At 58.5% G+C, this 15,540-nt stretch overlaps 1 protein-coding gene and 4 non-coding genes across 5 annotated transcripts; all 5 read right to left on the bottom strand.

Annotated features, from left to right (window-relative positions):
• Positions 1–3,602: 3,602 nt before the first annotated feature.
• Positions 3,603–13,370, bottom strand: RPL3 (ribosomal protein L3). The gene is made up of 13 exons (XM_058673731.1): positions 13,356–13,370; positions 10,637–10,829; positions 10,373–10,554; positions 7,024–7,272; positions 6,519–6,783; positions 6,076–6,244; positions 5,580–5,715; positions 5,040–5,226; positions 4,684–4,844; positions 4,390–4,491; positions 4,038–4,133; positions 3,791–3,910; positions 3,603–3,700 (listed from the first exon to the last, which is right to left on the bottom strand). Exons 1-13 carry the CDS (start codon positions 13,368–13,370, stop codon positions 3,656–3,658), a joined length of 1,920 nt encoding a protein of 639 aa, XP_058529714.1. The 3' UTR covers positions 3,603–3,655.
• LOC118757629 (small nucleolar RNA U83B) lies at positions 4,217–4,309 on the bottom strand. The gene has a single exon (XR_004995299.1). It is a non-coding gene; the product is annotated as a small nucleolar RNA U83B (small nucleolar RNA).
• LOC118757628 (small nucleolar RNA U83B) lies at positions 4,921–5,013 on the bottom strand. The gene has a single exon (XR_004995298.2). It is a non-coding gene; the product is annotated as a small nucleolar RNA U83B (small nucleolar RNA).
• On the bottom strand, positions 5,716–5,768 carry LOC118757632 (small nucleolar RNA U82P). Its single transcript, XR_004995302.1, has one exon. It is a non-coding gene; the product is annotated as a small nucleolar RNA U82P (small nucleolar RNA).
• On the bottom strand, positions 6,819–6,882 carry LOC118757620 (small nucleolar RNA SNORD43). The gene has a single exon (XR_004995290.1). It is a non-coding gene; the product is annotated as a small nucleolar RNA SNORD43 (small nucleolar RNA).
• Positions 13,371–15,540: the final 2,170 nt, after the last annotated feature.

Below are 15,540 nucleotides of genomic sequence, written 5' to 3'. Positions count from 1 at the left end.
CAACTCCCCCAGGGGCACACCTGGCCTGCCACCACCCTCTTCCCCACCTCTTCCTCTTGTACCCCGCCCCCCACCTCCCAGCCTGCAGGAGACATCTGAATTACAGCTGACCTGACACCAATGTCCAAGACCACAGCACCGTTCTGTGACTGGACCCCACAGAAAATTCTAGAACCACACAGTCCTCCAAGTAGACAGTTTCAGATCCAACAGACCTGGGAGCATCTTGCATTCCCATCCCCAAGAATGCCGACAGCCAAACCACTTCCGCCGTGTCGCTTCTTGCAGACAAAGCCCAGAAACGCCAAAGCCTGCATTTAGGGAATGTTAGGAACATTCCAGAATAACAATCCCATTGTCCCAGAGCATAGGAGCTCTGTGTCCATTCCACCATCAGAGCAGGGTACATGCTCCAGCAGCAGGAGCTAGGCCCCAGGCAGGCACTGTGGATGTGGCCTGTTCTGGGGGCGACGGGGGAGTTCCGGAGTGGCCTGGGTGGGAAAGGGAGGGTTGCTTCTGAGCCTAGCCGACACCATTGCTGTGAGAGCCTTGTGTCTCCTGTGCCTCAGCCAAGAGAATGAGAGCCATGGATGCCAAGGGCTTGAGTGGCCTGGTGGTCCCTGGGGGTGTGTAGGGTAGAAGGGCTCACTTTCCAGCAAGGGGTTTCAATCAATCCTTGGCATCTACCCCCCAAGGCTGCTACTGCAGAGACTTCAACGATCAGGAAGGAAACTGAGGCAGCATCTGACCCTGGCAAGGTCACGTCCTGGCCTGTCCTGCACACATTGATTGGTTCTGAGTGACCCAGCCTGTGACTCTCACTGATGTCCTGGGGCCCTTATAGATACCTGTGCTGTGATGGGGTCCCTGCCTCAGCCTGGAGGAGACACTGCCTGGTCCCCGCAGCCCCTTCCCAGCACCCTCTCCCTCCCCAATGTGGCTCTGATGCCCAGGGCTGTGCTAAGCCACTTCCCTGGGACTCTCTGCCAATCAGTGCCACCTCTTTAGGCCTGGCTGTGCCAAAGACAGGCCTGGCATCCGCCTCCATCTAGCCCGCAGCAGGCAAATGCTGAGAACCTCACAGGGCCTGGGCCTTTGTGTGGCAAGTCCTCCGTTTCCCAGATGGTGACACTGAGGTACAGCGAGGTGCAATCACCCGCTCAGTCATGTGGGCAGTAAGGACAGAGAGCCCAACTCCAGAGCCTGCGTGCTGTCGTGCTGTTCCTTCGGCCCAGGGCGGAAGGGTGGGGTTGCCGAACCCACAGCTTGGTGGAGGCTCGGCCTGTCTGGGGCCTGGCCAACACCTCCTATACAGCAACCAGTCATACATGGCCACTCAGAGACACACAGCCACACACACACACACATGCACATAGATGTGTGTTCCCCGACACACACAACACATACATGCTGTTAAGAAGCCCTCAGATGTCCCCTCGCCAGTTTCATTTCAGTTTTTCCTAAACTTAGCGGAAGTGGCAGCTGCTTTGGACTTGCCTGGCGCACTCACGTGCTCCAAGCTGTGTCCTTTCCCAGCCCCACTGCTTAGGAAGCTGGGGGCATATGGCCCACATCTGGGTCTTGCCCTGACCCACTTGGCCTGCCTTGGCTGTCTCAGGTGAGGATGCCATGGGAGAAGTACCCAGTGGCAGGCAGGGAGCATAGGTGGGCATGGAGCCTGTGGTCCACTCCCAGGGTCTCCTGGGAGGGATTCCTCCACCCTTGACCTCCCACCAGCCAGGGGCCTGTGCACAGGCACAGCTAGGTGTGACACCCAGCACCCACAGGAGCTGCCAGCTGGACCTCACTGCTCGCTGCCCCTGACCTCTGTCCCAGAAGTGAAGCCCCCAGTGCCAATATGTACCCCCCACGACACACCTGCAAATCTCCCCAGCGTGCTGCCTGCTATGCCTGAGGGGCCCCTTTCCTATTCCTTAAACCACTGAGTCATTCAGCTTAGCCCAGTCACCGCCACCTTATATCACCGCCACCTTAGAGCAACCAGCACCTGGGTCTTGGAGCGGCCGGGCTGTGAAAATTGGCCAGGTTCAGCCACCCAGAGCCAGGAAAGATGAGTAGCCCAAGGTCAGGCCGAAGCTGTCTCCCACATGCGTGGCAGGAGCCTGGACACTTGAGCCACTGCCTGCTGCCTCCCAGGAGACACACTGGCAGGAAGCTGGAATTGAAGCAGAGGCAGGACTTAAACCCAGGCCAAATGGCAACCAGGAGCCCGAGTCAACTTCCTGTACAATGGGGTAACAGAACCTGCCTTGACAGGTTTGTGGGAGGCCCATGGGTACTGGTTCCAGTCCTGGCCGCTTCACTTCCCAACCAGCTCCCTGCTGATGAGCCTGGGGAAACACCACAGGCTGACCCAGGTGCTTGGGCCCTGCACCCAAGCGCAAGGCCAGGATGGTCTTCACTCCTGACCAGCCCAGCCACTTGGGGAGCACGAACCGGCATACAGAAAACTGACCTTTCCAATCAACTTTCCCAAGTTTGTGGAAAATGAAATTAACAGGTCAACTTATCTTCATGCCCAAAACACCTAAGGGATGTTCAATGGCACATTTCCCACGGGGTCAGAGGTCCCATGCGCAGCACCTCAGTTATGTCTCCTGCTGCCTGGCCTGCCACCCTGCCTGCAGCAAGGATCCTGTCTGGTCCCTCTATGGGGGGCTTATGTTGGGGGGCACCTGGCAGGATGCTGGGACACAGGCGTGAGGCAAAGGCTGAGAGCAAAGGAGAGGCAGGAGCAGCCAGGACACCACACCCTCAGCCCTAGCTGGGGGTGTTGTGGGGTGAACCCTCAGGTGGCAGCCATTGGTGGCACTCCCACAGGCCAGGTGTAGTCACTGGCTGTCACACCTTATAAGGTCATGGTGACACCTGACCCCAGCTCTGGATTGTCACAGCAGGAACTGTGGGGAGGCCTGGCAGGAAGCCCACACCAGGCCCTGCACTGCGGCAGGCACAGTAAGGATGCCGTGGGGCAGTGAGCAGCAGGCCACCTGCGCAGATGAGGCCTTGGGCACTGTCCCCTGTGGGGTATGGGGCAGGGCACACACAGGATGGATTCCTCATAGGACTGCTGACCCTCATGACCAACAGGGTAGGACACAGGCCAGGGTTGTGACCCACATTCCCTGCCACCAGATGCAAAGTCCCAGACTGAACGCTTTTCCTAGTCTGCTGTTAAGCCGGAGGGCTGGGGTCCACTGCCAGGCTCAGGAGAGCAGTGGGTGCCCCCTGGTGGCAGCAAGCAAACCTGGGGTGAGTCCACAGAGCAGCTGAAGGTCCCTTGTGCACCAGGGATCCCAGAGATGGCCCACGCTTTGTCCCAGGAGCCCAAGGATGGACACTGCCAGCTAGGTAGCCAGCCAATGCCCCAGGGAACCTAATGGGTTTGGCATGCCCAAGGCCAGCAGCCACCACAGCTGCTCCTGTAGTGACCTCACCTGGAGGCCACCTGCATGGGTTCTCCACCCACTACAGCACCAAGTCCTCCTGCCGCTCCCTCCACCCTGCCTGGCTCCCTGGGGCCTCCAGGGACAGAGCATAAAGGGTCAGCAGCGTTCCCCCCAGTCACACACAGACTCAAGTTCCCAGAAAGTCACTTTTATTGTGATGCCACAGACTGCTCATGCTCCTGACATCACGCTCCCTCTTCCTTGGCAATCCTGTCTTTCTTGAGTGGTCCCTGTTGGGGGGGGACAAGAAGCAAGGTGAGAGGGTTGCAAGGCAGGCTGCGGGTGCTGCCACCCCTACCAGCGGGCACAGCGAGCCTCACCATGAACGCCTTCTTCTCCTCCACGGTCTGGAAGCGGCCATGGCCAAACTTGGAGGTGGTGTCGATGAACTTGAGGTCAATCTTCTCCAGCGCCCGCCGTTTGGTCTGCACCAGCAGGGACTGTGGGCCGAGAGGGGGCCAATCCAGCTCAGCTGTTAAGCCAGGACTTCCTACTAGGATCCCCACCCCAAAGCCAAGACCAGGTGGGCACTTGAAGCTGCTGTCCCCGACTTCTCCCTCCCCTCACCTTGCGCAGGGTAAGCACACGCTTCTTGGTCCCCACCACGCAGCCCTTCAGCATGACAAAGTCGTTGGTCACTTCACCATAGTGGACAAAGCCACCCTAGGAAAAAAAAAACCAAGGTCATGGTCAGTGGGTTGAACATGAGCCACGGCAGTTCTAAAGTCCCCCAGATCTGGGCCAAAGCTGTTCTCAGAAGGAAGGCAACAGGGAATGATTCCACAGGGGGATTCGGGCACCGTGCCCGGCGCTCATTCCAGGTCTCATCACCAAACAGCTGTGCCGCAGACCGCCCTGCGGCCCCTAGCTGGAGCAGAGCCCTTGCACGGTAGAGGCGCTGGGCCACAGCAGTACTCACCAGCGGGTTGATGCTCTTGTCCGACAGGTCGTAGTCGGTGGAAGCGTTGTTCTTGATCAGCTTGCCGTCCTTGATCAAGTAGCCCTGACCAATCTTGTAGATCTAAGAAATACCGCACATAGATGTCAGAGGGGATACAGGGCTGGCGGATATGGCCTCAGAGCTGCGCTCTCTGCCCAAGAGCAAAACCCACAGCTGGTAAGAAGGTGCCCTGGCTCGCCCCACGGGCCAAGTCACTGTGAAGGGTGACTCCACGTTACCACTAATCCGAGCCCAGCTGCCCTGGGCCCTCACCTTCTTGTTGATCTCCGTGCGGTGATGGTAGCCTTTCTGCCCAGCTCGCGCAACAGAAAAGGCCACGCGTGCAGGATGCCAGGCCCCAATGCAGGCCACCTTGCGCAGGCCACGATGCGTCTTGCGGGGCAGCTTCTTGGTGTGCCAGCGGCTGGTCACCCCTAGGGAGGATCAGCATGGTGAAGGTCCACGCCACCCTGGCCTCGGCCCAGCCCCTGCAGCTCATGGCTCCCTCCAGCCGTTCTCAGAAGGAAGGCAACAGGGAATGGTTCCACAGGGGAGTTCGGGCGCCGTGCCCGGCGCTCATTCCAGGCCTCATCACTGAACAGCTGGGTCCTGCCCGCCGCGTCTCTCACCTTTGTAGCCTTTGCCCTTGGTCACACCGATGACATCAATCATCTCGTCCTGCCCGAACACCTGGTTCACGGGCACCTGCTGCTCCAGGCGCTCGCGGGCCCAGTCCAGCTTCTCGGCCACGGTGCCACCGTTCACCTGGATCTCCATGAGGTGGGCTTTCTTCTGTCGCAACGGCAGCAGGCGCATCTACAAGGAAATGGGCATGTTGGGCACAGCCCTGGGACGACCATGCTGCGGCACACAGCGAGGAGGGAGGCATCCTTGGCTATGCCCACTGAGTGTGGGGATTAGCGGTCAGGCCCAGTCCCTAGCACCTGTCCCTGCCTGCCCTGGGTACACTGTCAAGCCCACACAGTAAGGCCACAAGGACATCCTCAGCTTCCACCTAGGAATGCCCAGCCTCGACCCAGAGAACCTGCCGACTCCACTGGGTCTGTCCCGAGTGACCAGACGAATGCCCCTGCCCACTCATGCAAGGCCGACCCTCAGCTCCACAGCGCCCTCTGCTGGCCTGCCCCATTCTGGGTGCGGGCACACACCTGCGTGTGGGCGATGACACGGATGACCTGGCAATACTTCTTCATGCTGCTGAAGTCCTTCTCCAGCTGCTTCTTGCCCATGTCGTCCTGCCACTTCTTGCAGTACTTGGTAAAGGCCTTCTTCTTGGACTTGTGCCTTCAGGAGCAGAGCAGAGTGGGCAGGGGCCGGGTGCAGGCCTTCATCACCCCGCAGCGGGGCGAGCGGAAGGCACCGGGCACCGCGTGGGCACGGGCTCATTGCCGGCTTCCAAGCAAGCTTTTTGGCCGGCAAGCGGAGCCTGGACGCAGCTCATCGGACAGAGCCGAGCGGAGCTGGGCGAGGGCCACAAGGTTAGTGGAGAGTCTGCACGCACGCAATTCGGGCGCCGAGATCCTCACAAGAACCTAACCCCGGGGGAGGAGCCCCAGATCAGAGGACCCAGTCGTCCTCGCTGCCAGCAGCCAGGGGCGCACGGGAGCGTGGAGGGCCTGCAGCCCCACGGGAGAAGCCCCTTACCAGTTCTTGTAGAAGCGCCTCTTGCACTCATCACTGATGTGCTCCGCGAAGATGGTCTTGAAGGTGCGGAGGCCACGCGGCGTTTCCACGTAGCCCACGATGCCCACCACCACCATGGGCGGCGTCTCCACGATGGTCACGGCCTCCACCACTTCCTTCTTGTTCACCTCTGAGGACGGGGGAGCAGACGCAGTCGGCCCAGAGAGCTGGGCCCTCCCGCCCCAGTGCTGCCGCCCTCCCGTGAAAGCCTTCAGGCTTAACACCAGGAATCAGGGCCCTGGTCGGCCCACGAGCCGCCCGGGTGGGCCAATGTCCTCCTACAGAGATGAGCAAAAGCTTAAAAATGGACGCGGCAGTTCGGCCCGCGAGACCTGCGCCACCCAGCCCGTCGGGGGACTGCTGGACTCCGCCCAGCCACGCTACCCGCCCCGGCCCGCACGTACTGGAGCCTGGCCGGTCCACCTCGCGCACGATGTGCGTCATCCCGGCCTTGTAGCCGAGGAAGGCCGTCAGGTGCACGGGCTTGGAGGCGTCATCCTTGGGGAAGCTCTTCACCTTGCCGCGGTGCCGGCTGCTGCGCTTCCGCGGCAGGAAGCCCAGGGAGCCGTGGCGGGGGGCCGAGAACTTCCTGTGCGACTGGGGGAGACGGACCCCGGTCAGCGCCCGGGCCACGTGGGCCGGCCCGAGGACACCCCCAGGCCGCGCAGAGCGTGCAGGTCGGCGCGCGCCGGACCCCGCAGAGCCGCGTCAGAACTTGACAATCAGCACAGAGTCTCTGTCCGCCCGTCAAAAGGCTCATCATGTGCGGATCCGGAGGTCGCGGGGCCTCGCTCGCCCACCCACTGCCCTCCCGGCCCCACCAAGCTGCTCCGAACGCGGCTGCCTTCCAGGCCTGCCGGTGACCAGCAGGCCACAAGCGCAGCCGTCCGCATCCCCTTCCCAACCAACCACGCAGATCACGGAAATAGGCCCGACTGACATCTCCGTGTCCCTCTTCTCCCGAGATCGAGCTGGCAGCATCGGCCAGCCTAGGATGGCGACGATGACCGCGGATACAGCCGAGCAGGACCGAGCCACAAACACAACGCAAGAGAACTCACCATCTTGCTGACAAGCCCGCCGGTAGAGGTCGGCAAGCACGCCGCGCACCGTATATAAAGACGCTCCTGGCCCCGCCCCTTCCGGCGGACGTGCACGCTCCCGTAGAGCACGGCGTCAGGTCAAGGGGGCGGGCACGGGGGGAGGGAAACCACTTGCACGCATGCGCCCTCGTTGTGGTAGGGACCGTGCGCTGCCCGGTCGCCCCTCGGGCGTTCTACGGCAAGCGGCTGAAGACAAACCTATTCAACTGGCCCCCCCCCGCCCCCCGACTCGGGGACCAAGGCTGTGGGGTGCATAGCCAGTCTACGGCGTCCGACTGCGGCCTAACTGGGCACTGAAGCAACGTGGCGGCGCCGTCTCCTTCACGGTGAAGCCGAGTCGCCAGCCCTGCAGTGGGTTGCGGTCTCTCACGGGGTGCCCAGCTTCCCCTCCCACACAGCCTTCCTCTCTACCGCCCCTGGCCGGCCAGTCCTCCTCCCCTGCACCTGTCTTGGCCCGCCCTGCGTTCTGAGGGTCTCAGAAGCGGCGAGGGCGCCCCAGGTCAGCGTCCAGCCCTGGGGTGCTGGCTCCACGGGTCCGGCCTCCGAGGACCCCCGCCTAGCTCCGCCTGGAACCCCGGGTCCGCTCCCCCGCCGCCCTTCATTCTCCTGACTTCCCAGGCTCGAGCAGGCGCCCTCGGGATGAGCAGGAACTCAAGCGGGCGCCGCCCGGCGCACGGCTCGGCTGTGATCCCAAGCCCGGCCTAGGCACCCGCTGTAGCTTCGAAAACACTCCTCTTCATCCCAGCGCCTAGGGAAGGCTCCGATGGGTCTTGCACTGCTACCGGAAATCTTAGGAGCTGAATGTGTTTCAAGGTTCTCCTCCCCTTTTTCCTAAACCAGCCGAGCTATGCAGGGAAGGGCGAGCACCGGTGGTCCCCACCTCCTCAGGATTGCTGGGCCCAGTTCCATGCCTCAGTGGCTGAATCCTCATCTTGCATGCGCCAGGATCCCATATGGATGCCAGTTTGTGTTCCAGCTGCTCCACTTCCCATCCAGATCCCTGCTTAAGGCCTGGGAAAGCAGTCGAGGACGGGCCAAAGCCTTGGGACTCTGCACCCGTGTGGGAAACCCAGCAGAAGCTCCTGGCTTCACATCAGCTCAGCTCTGGCTGTGCCAAGCACTTGGGAAGTGAACCACCAGATGGAGGAATGTCTTCCAGGTCTCCCATCTGGGTGTAGGGGCCCAAGCACTTGGGTCATCTTTTGCTGCTTTTCTAGGTGCATCAGAAGGAAGCTGGATGGGAAGTGGCACAGCCAGGATGTGAACAGGGGTCCGCGTGGGATGCCAGCATTGCAGGTGCTAGCCTTTGTGCTGTGCCACAATGCCAGCCTCCATGCTTTAAAAATAGCTTTTTAAGAAAAAAAAGATTTATTTTTATTGGAAAGGCAGATCCACGGAGAAGGAGAGCTAGGGCTCACCAGGGCTTCCCCAAAAGTCCCACTCCCGGACCCAGATCTCACGAGTGCCAGTGAGTGTTAGGCTCATACCCTGCACAGTCTGGCCCCCAGCCTTAGCTTTCGTGTGTGCTGGTGGATGTCGGGCCCAGCCTGCCCCACACCCAATTCTTGGGTGAGCCCGCAGGTGCTACATCCTGGACCAGCCCAGCCCATTCCCAGTGCCCATGAGTGTTGGTGAGTTCCATGGTCATGCCCAGCTCAGTCTGTCACCACTTGTAGCCCTTGAGCAAACCAGCTGCTTTGGCAGTCCCACAGGAGTAAGCCCACCATCCCCCACAGAATCTGCTCCCAGACCCAGTTCCCTCATGAGCTGGAGTATCATGGCCCAGCCTAACATGGTCCACACTTTGATATTCACTGGCAGGAACTGTGATTAGGCCCTGCCAAGCAGGTCTCCAGCCCTAGCTTTCATGTGTGCCTATACGTGTTCCATACCAGCTAGCCCAGCTCAGGTCTTCCAAGTGAGTAGTTGTGTTGGTTTGGCCCCAAAGGGTCCTCCAGTTTTCCTCCTCTAAACCATCCAGTCCCAACCCCTTCATTCCTCTGCAAGTGCAGTAGCCAGGTTGGTGGAAGTTCCCCAGAAGTCACTCCTCACCTGTCACATTGTCCCTCAGCAGTCCTCCCTCCCACACATCCCCAGGCCCGTTTCCCTGAGCAACTCACAGCCCCTGTGCCCGCACGAGTGCAGACCCCCCAAGCCTGGTCGTCTGGTGATGTATTCTGCCCACCCTGGGCCCACACATACTTGATACTTGTGCACGGGTCCCAAGACCCTGTCTGCTGGTGTGCCAGTGTCTGCTCCCTAAATATCTTTTTCTTCAAAGATTTATTTATTTTTATTGCAAAGTCAGATATACAGAGAAGAGGAGAGACAGGAAAATCTTCCATCCAATGATTCACTCCCCAAGTGGCTGCAACGGCCAGCGCTGAGCCAATCCGAAGCCAGGAATTTCCTCCAGGTCTCCCACGCGGGTGCAGGGTCCCAAGGCTTTGGGCCGTCCTCGACTGCTTTCCCAGGCCACAAGCTGGGAGCTGGATGGGAAGCAGGGACACCGGGATTAGAACTGGCACCCATATGGGATCCCAGCGTGTTCAAGGCGAGGACTTTAGCAGCTAGGCCACAGCGCTGGGCCCGCACTAAGGTATCTTAGCTGATGTCCTAACTACTGGGCCAAACACAGACCTTGTGCTTGATACAATTAGGCATCGCCCATCGGCGAAACAGCTTCATCCCTCCATTTACTCAGGGCTGTCCTGTAGCTGAGTTGGGTGTGGTTGCCCCTCTTCATTAGGTCACTCAGGGAGGCTGGAGGCCTCTGGCTCACAGATGGCCCACAATTCTATGTCCCTTTTCCTACAGACCCGCCTCAGGGAAACGAGGCTGTGAAGAGTATGTGAAACTTCCAAGGCCACCCAGGAGTGACAGAGCCCTGCCAGCCCCTGGCAGGCACAAGGCTTGTGTTCCCTGTCCCACGAGCCCACGGTGCAATCACTATCACCGTGTACTCTTGTTGTGACAAAGCAAGACAGGGCACAGGGGATGGAGCAAGGGCCGGCCCACACTTGGTCACTTTATTTGAAGATCTGCACGAAGACACACGTGGCATAGATATAGAGAATAATGATGAGCAGACGCGTGCCCTTGACTTGCTGCACCAGGGCCTGCCGGGAAGACGATCTGCAGGCCATCTTGCTTGCCTGCCCACTCTGGAACCTGGTATTCAGGGGTACGCCTGTGGCCCCGAAGCCATCCCCTGCTTCTACCTCACTGGCATCCATGTCCCCAGCCACGAGGCACAGGCTGATGGAGGCTGGCATGCATGTCCTCAGGGTGGCAGGGTCAGGCCCCTGGAAGCGCCGGCTGAGAGGGGTGGTGGTGGCTGGGAGGACGGTGGTGACAGCTTCCAGGTCTACCTGGCACAGCCTGGCCCACTGCAGGGGCTGCAGGCCACTGCCCCACACGCTCCAGGTTGCTCGTCCCAGGGCCACCCAGTGTGTCCAGGCAGCGGACCAGCAAGGACACAGCCACCTGCCGCAGCACCATGTGCAACAGCAGCTCCAGGGCCTTGCTGTTGTCGTGATGGAAGTCAGCCAGGCTATAGTAGGCCCACTGGGCCACGGAGACCAGGGCCAGGCCAACCTCTGCCCGCAGGTGCTGCAGTAGCCACAGGAGGCAGCCACGGGCTCCGTGGAGCAGCTGGAGGCTCCAGGCATGTGTGGTGGTTAGCAGCTGCCACAAGGTCCACTGGGCAGGCAGCCACAGGCAGAACCGCCAGGCCAGGATGGGGAGCAGTGCCCGGCTGAGCAGCAGACTGCCATGCCAAGCATGCAGAGGCCCAGCATGGAGATGGACAGGCAGTGCCAGGCCACACTGGCCACCTCAGCCTGCAGCCCCAGCAGGGGCGCGGAGATGGGCAGGAGCTGCCAAGCACCCTGGCCCAGCCGGCTCCTGCCCTGCAGGGCACACCCCCAGCAGCTGGCAGTGGGGTGGGGTGAGGGGCCCTCATGACCCACACATTCTGTGCCCAGGCTCCCGTCCAGGGGGCATAGGGTGGTATTCATTCCACAAGCCCATAGCAACTGGCCCTCTGTGCCCAGCACCCTGCCCCCCAGTCCTGGTGGTTAGCAACAATCAGTGACAACACAAACGCTCAGGTTGTGAGCACATGGCAGAGAGAGGCCATTATTGCTTCGCCAGGCAGGGCAGGAAGCATTGGAAGGGAAGATGAGGAACTCAGCAGGTGGGGAGGTGGGGGGGGAGGCCAGCAAAGCACAAGTTCACATAGCGCCTGGTGGCTCGGCCCCATGGGATCCCACCCGACAGCCATGGGCCGCCAGGTCTCCAGCTGTGCTTAGACTGCTAAAGGAAGTCAGGTTTTTTTCCTTCTGGGGTACTTAACACCGGCATTGGTTTTGACATTTTCAGCCTTGGGTATTTTCTTTTTTTCTTTCTTTTTTTTTAATACTTGAAAGGCAGAGTTAGAGATATCTGTATTTTTGTTAAATTTTTTTTTATTTTTATTGGAAAGTCAGATATAGAGAGGAGGAAAAACAGAGAGGAAGATCTCTTCCATCTGCTTATTCACTCCCCAAGTGGCCAAAACAGTTAGAGCTGAGCCAATCGGGAGCCAGAAGCCTCTTATGGGTCTCCCATGCAGGCTCAGGGTCCCAAGGCTTTGGGTCGTCCTCGACTGTGCTCCCAGGCCACAAGCAGGGAGCTGGATGGGAAGCAGGGCTGCCAGAATTAGAACTGGCACCAATTTGGGATTCCAGCATATGCAAGGAGAGGACTTTGGCCACTAGGCTACCACGCCGGGCCTGAAAAAACAGAGAGAGATCTTCCATCCATTGGTTCACTCCTCAAATGGTCACAATAGTCAGAGCTCAACCTATCTGGAGCCAGGAGCTTCTTCTAGGTCTCCCACATGGGTGCAAGGTCCCAAAGACTTGGGCCAGCCTCTGTTGCTTTCCCAGGCCATGAGCAGTGAGCTGGATGGCAAGTAGATGGTAGGTGGAGGGAATGTGGTATGATAGCTCAATTGCCTAACCCTTCCCTTGCAAGTGCCAGGATCCCACATGGGCACTGTTTGTGTCTCAGTACCTGACGCTGGGCTCACAGTGTTTCAAAACCCAGAGAAAAAGTTTGAGCTTCCTCTCCACGATATTGAGCTCAATGATAAGGTCACAGAGGTGAAAGCCAGGTGGCAGGGGCAGGGGAGAGTGGGCAGTGAGTGGGGCAGTATGCGGAGCTGAGCAGGCTGCCAAAGCTGAGTGCTGAGCCTGGGACCCAGGAGCCCAGCCAGGGTCCGGGCGCTGCCAAGGTCACACGTGTGGGCTCAGGATGCCCGTGGGTGTTTGGGGAAAACGTTCTCATTGTCATTGATGGGGACCAAACTGTCCCTAAAAATGTACTGTATTCTACATGCTGGCCCAGAGGACATTTTTAACCAGGATAAGATCATAACCCTTGGGCCCGGTGCGGTAGCCTAGTGGCTAAAGTCCTCACCCTGAATGCACCAGGATCCCATATGGGTGCCCGTTCTAATCCCAGCAGCCCCACTTCTCATCCAGCTCCCTGCTTGTGGCCTGGGAGAGCAGTTGAGGATGGCACAAAGCTTTGTGATCCTGCACCCGTGTGGGAGACCGGCTGTTTCCTGGGGGCAGCCAAGCTGACTTCCTGTGCATGGGTAGGCAATGCTGGCCTTACTGTCTTTATCTACAACATACAGTTTGTAAAAGCAGCTGAAGGGCAAAGAACGCTTCACCGACAGAGAACGTGACAGGCTCAGTCTTTGGGCGCCTTCCAAAGCCCTGGAGAGTCTCTCCCCTCTGCAGCGCTCCCCTCTGGCAGCCACTCTCACTGCAGGCTTGAATCTTCCCATGTGCCATGTGCATTTCCTTACTGGAGACACAGTACCCAGCTGCTGAATCACTCCCCAGCTGTTCATAGTGGCTGGACCTGGGAGCCAGGAGCTCAATCCAGGTCTCCCACATGGGTGGCAAGGGTTGTTGCACTCACGGGAGCCACTGTGGTACAGAGGTCACAATACCACCTGGGACCTGTGAGACCCTCACATCCTGTATCAGGGTTCCTAGTTTGAGTCCTGGCTGCTCCACTTCTGCTGCAGCTCCCTGCCCGTGCAAACCCTGGAAGGCAGCAGGTGGTGGCTACTACACCCACCTGGGACACGTGCATCGACTTCTGGGCTTCCTGGCTTTGACCTGGGAATTGGGGGAGTGAAGGAGCAAATTGGGGATCTCTGTCTCTCATGTTCAAATGAAATAAATACACAAATAAACCAAACTTTAAGAAAAAATTTTAAAAGACCGATCTGGGCTAATGTTGGGTTAAGCTACAGCCTGCAGTGAGCGCCAGCATCCTATAGGGGTGCTGGTTTAAGTCCTGACTGCTCCACTTCCGGTCCAGCTCTGTTTATGGCCGGGGGAAAGCGGCAGAGGATGGCCCAAGTGCTTGGTCCCTGCATTCATGTGGGAGACCTGGATGAAGCTCTTGGTTCCTGCCTTTAGCGTGACCCAGCCACAGCCATTGTGGACTGCGTGAGAAGTGAGGCAGCAGATGGATGGATGGATCTCTCTCTTTTTCCTTCTTCTCTGTAACACCAATTTTCAAATAAATCTTTTTTTTTTTTTCAACCTGATTCAGGAGTGGAAACCAAGTCTCTGCAGAGTGCTCCAGGACTCCAGGCTTTTTTTTTTTTTATCTAACCCACATCTTACCATGCTAGGCTAGCTTTCACACAGTCATCAAAGGCCTCTCTGCTTTACCCAGCACCAAGTACATAGTGTGACTTGCTAAGTACCTGTGGACGCACATAACATGCACCTGTATTGTGACGGACACAGACATGGTGGGCAGCAACTGGCTCACAGCCCCTCGGCTCCCTAAGGAAAGAAGCTGTGTTCACGGCAGATCGAGCGGCAGCCCTGTCTTGCGGAGGGGTCCACTCTGCCCAGCACCGGAGCAGCTTACCACCAGCTTGGCCTGCAGTCCCAGTCACTGCCTGAGCATTCATGTGTGGCTGGGAGCAGCTTATAGCTGAGCCGAAGGTCACTCATTCATTTCATGAGTCAAAAGTGCCCGAGACAGGCCCGATTAGGCTACGTCCGTGATAGTAAGTATACCATCAGGGCAGCCATTACCTGTCAGTCCCCAGAGTTCCCTCAAAGGGCCTTGCAGACTGTAACACACAAGAAGAGCTGGGGCTGGCATTGTGCTGTAGTGTATCAAGTATCCCCTGCAATGCCAGCATCCCATATGAGCACCAGTTCGAATCCTGGCTGCTCCAATCCTGCTCTTCACTAATGTACCCGCAGATGGCCCAAGTTCTGGGCCCTGCCGGCCACACAGGAGATCTGGAAGAAACTCCTGGCTCCTGGCTTCAGCCTGGCTCAACTCTGGCCCATTGTAGTTATTTAGGGAGTGCAGCAGCAGATGGAAGATCTCTCTGTGTGTCCTTTTCTGCCTATAACTTCGACTTTCAAATAAATCAGTCTTTTTTTTTAAACAAAATCAGGCACTTTGCTAATATACGGTTTCTGGGGCAAAGCATTTGGTATGATTAAGACACCACTACAGTCTGCACTCAGAACAGTGTGTCTGTAACATATATATTACAGATTTTATAGAGAGGAGATACAGAGAGGAAGATCTTCTGTCTGCCAACTCATTCTCCAAATAGCCACAATGGCCAGGGCTGAGCTGATTTGAAGCCAGGAGTCAGGACTTCCTCCAGGTCTCCACATGGGGGTGCAGGGTCCCAAAGCTTTGGGCCGTCCTTGACTGCTTTCCCAGGCCACATGCAAGGAGCTGGATGGGAAATGGAGCTGCCAGGGGACTAGAACCAGCGCCCACATGGGATGCTGGCGTTTGCAGGTGAGGGAGTATCCTATTGAGCTACTGAGCCGGCCCCTAAGGTTCTGAATTTGAAGAAAGTCCGGTGCATCAGTTGGTACTTTGATGGATCCTGCTCTTGACTTTGTGGTGACAGAGTAGCCGTCCAGGACATCCGCTAAAGGGAATGAGGGAACTGCTGAGCCGTTAGCCCGGGTCCTGGCGGGCAGCCAGCACTCCGGACACGTGTCTGCCTCCTGACTGAGAGTGCCCCGGGGCCCACCGTGCACTTCCTCCGTACAGATCTGGGGTCCTGCGGCTAAGGGGGGAAACAGGGAGGCTAAGCCGGCTGCCTAGATCCTGTGTTGGTTCTTAAGTGATTTTACTGATTTTAAAGGCAGGGAGAGAGTACTTCCATCTGCTAGTTCATTCTCCTAATGGCCATAGCCAGGAGCCAGGAGCTTCATCCGAATCTCCCACGTGGGTGCAGGAACCCAAAGATTTGGGTCATCTT

This window comes from Ochotona princeps, chromosome 15, assembly GCF_030435755.1.
Source record: "Ochotona princeps isolate mOchPri1 chromosome 15, mOchPri1.hap1, whole genome shotgun sequence".
NCBI classification, from domain to species: domain Eukaryota; kingdom Metazoa; phylum Chordata; class Mammalia; order Lagomorpha; family Ochotonidae; genus Ochotona; species Ochotona princeps.
Note: the sequence above shows the minus strand (reverse complement) of the source record. Positions and strands in the feature narration are given on the sequence as shown.

Bases quoted from the DNA above. Each gene is read 5' to 3' on its own strand.
- RPL3 (XM_058673731.1), bottom strand. The intron at 10,555-10,636 runs GTGTGGGGCAGT...CCGTCCTCCCAG, and splicing joins TGGGACGAGCAACCTGGAGC to CCACCACCACCCCTCTCAGC. The intron at 6,784-7,023 runs GTTGGTTGGGAA...CGACCTGCACGC, and splicing joins CTATTTCCGTGATCTGCGTG to TCTGCGCGGCCTGGGGGTGT.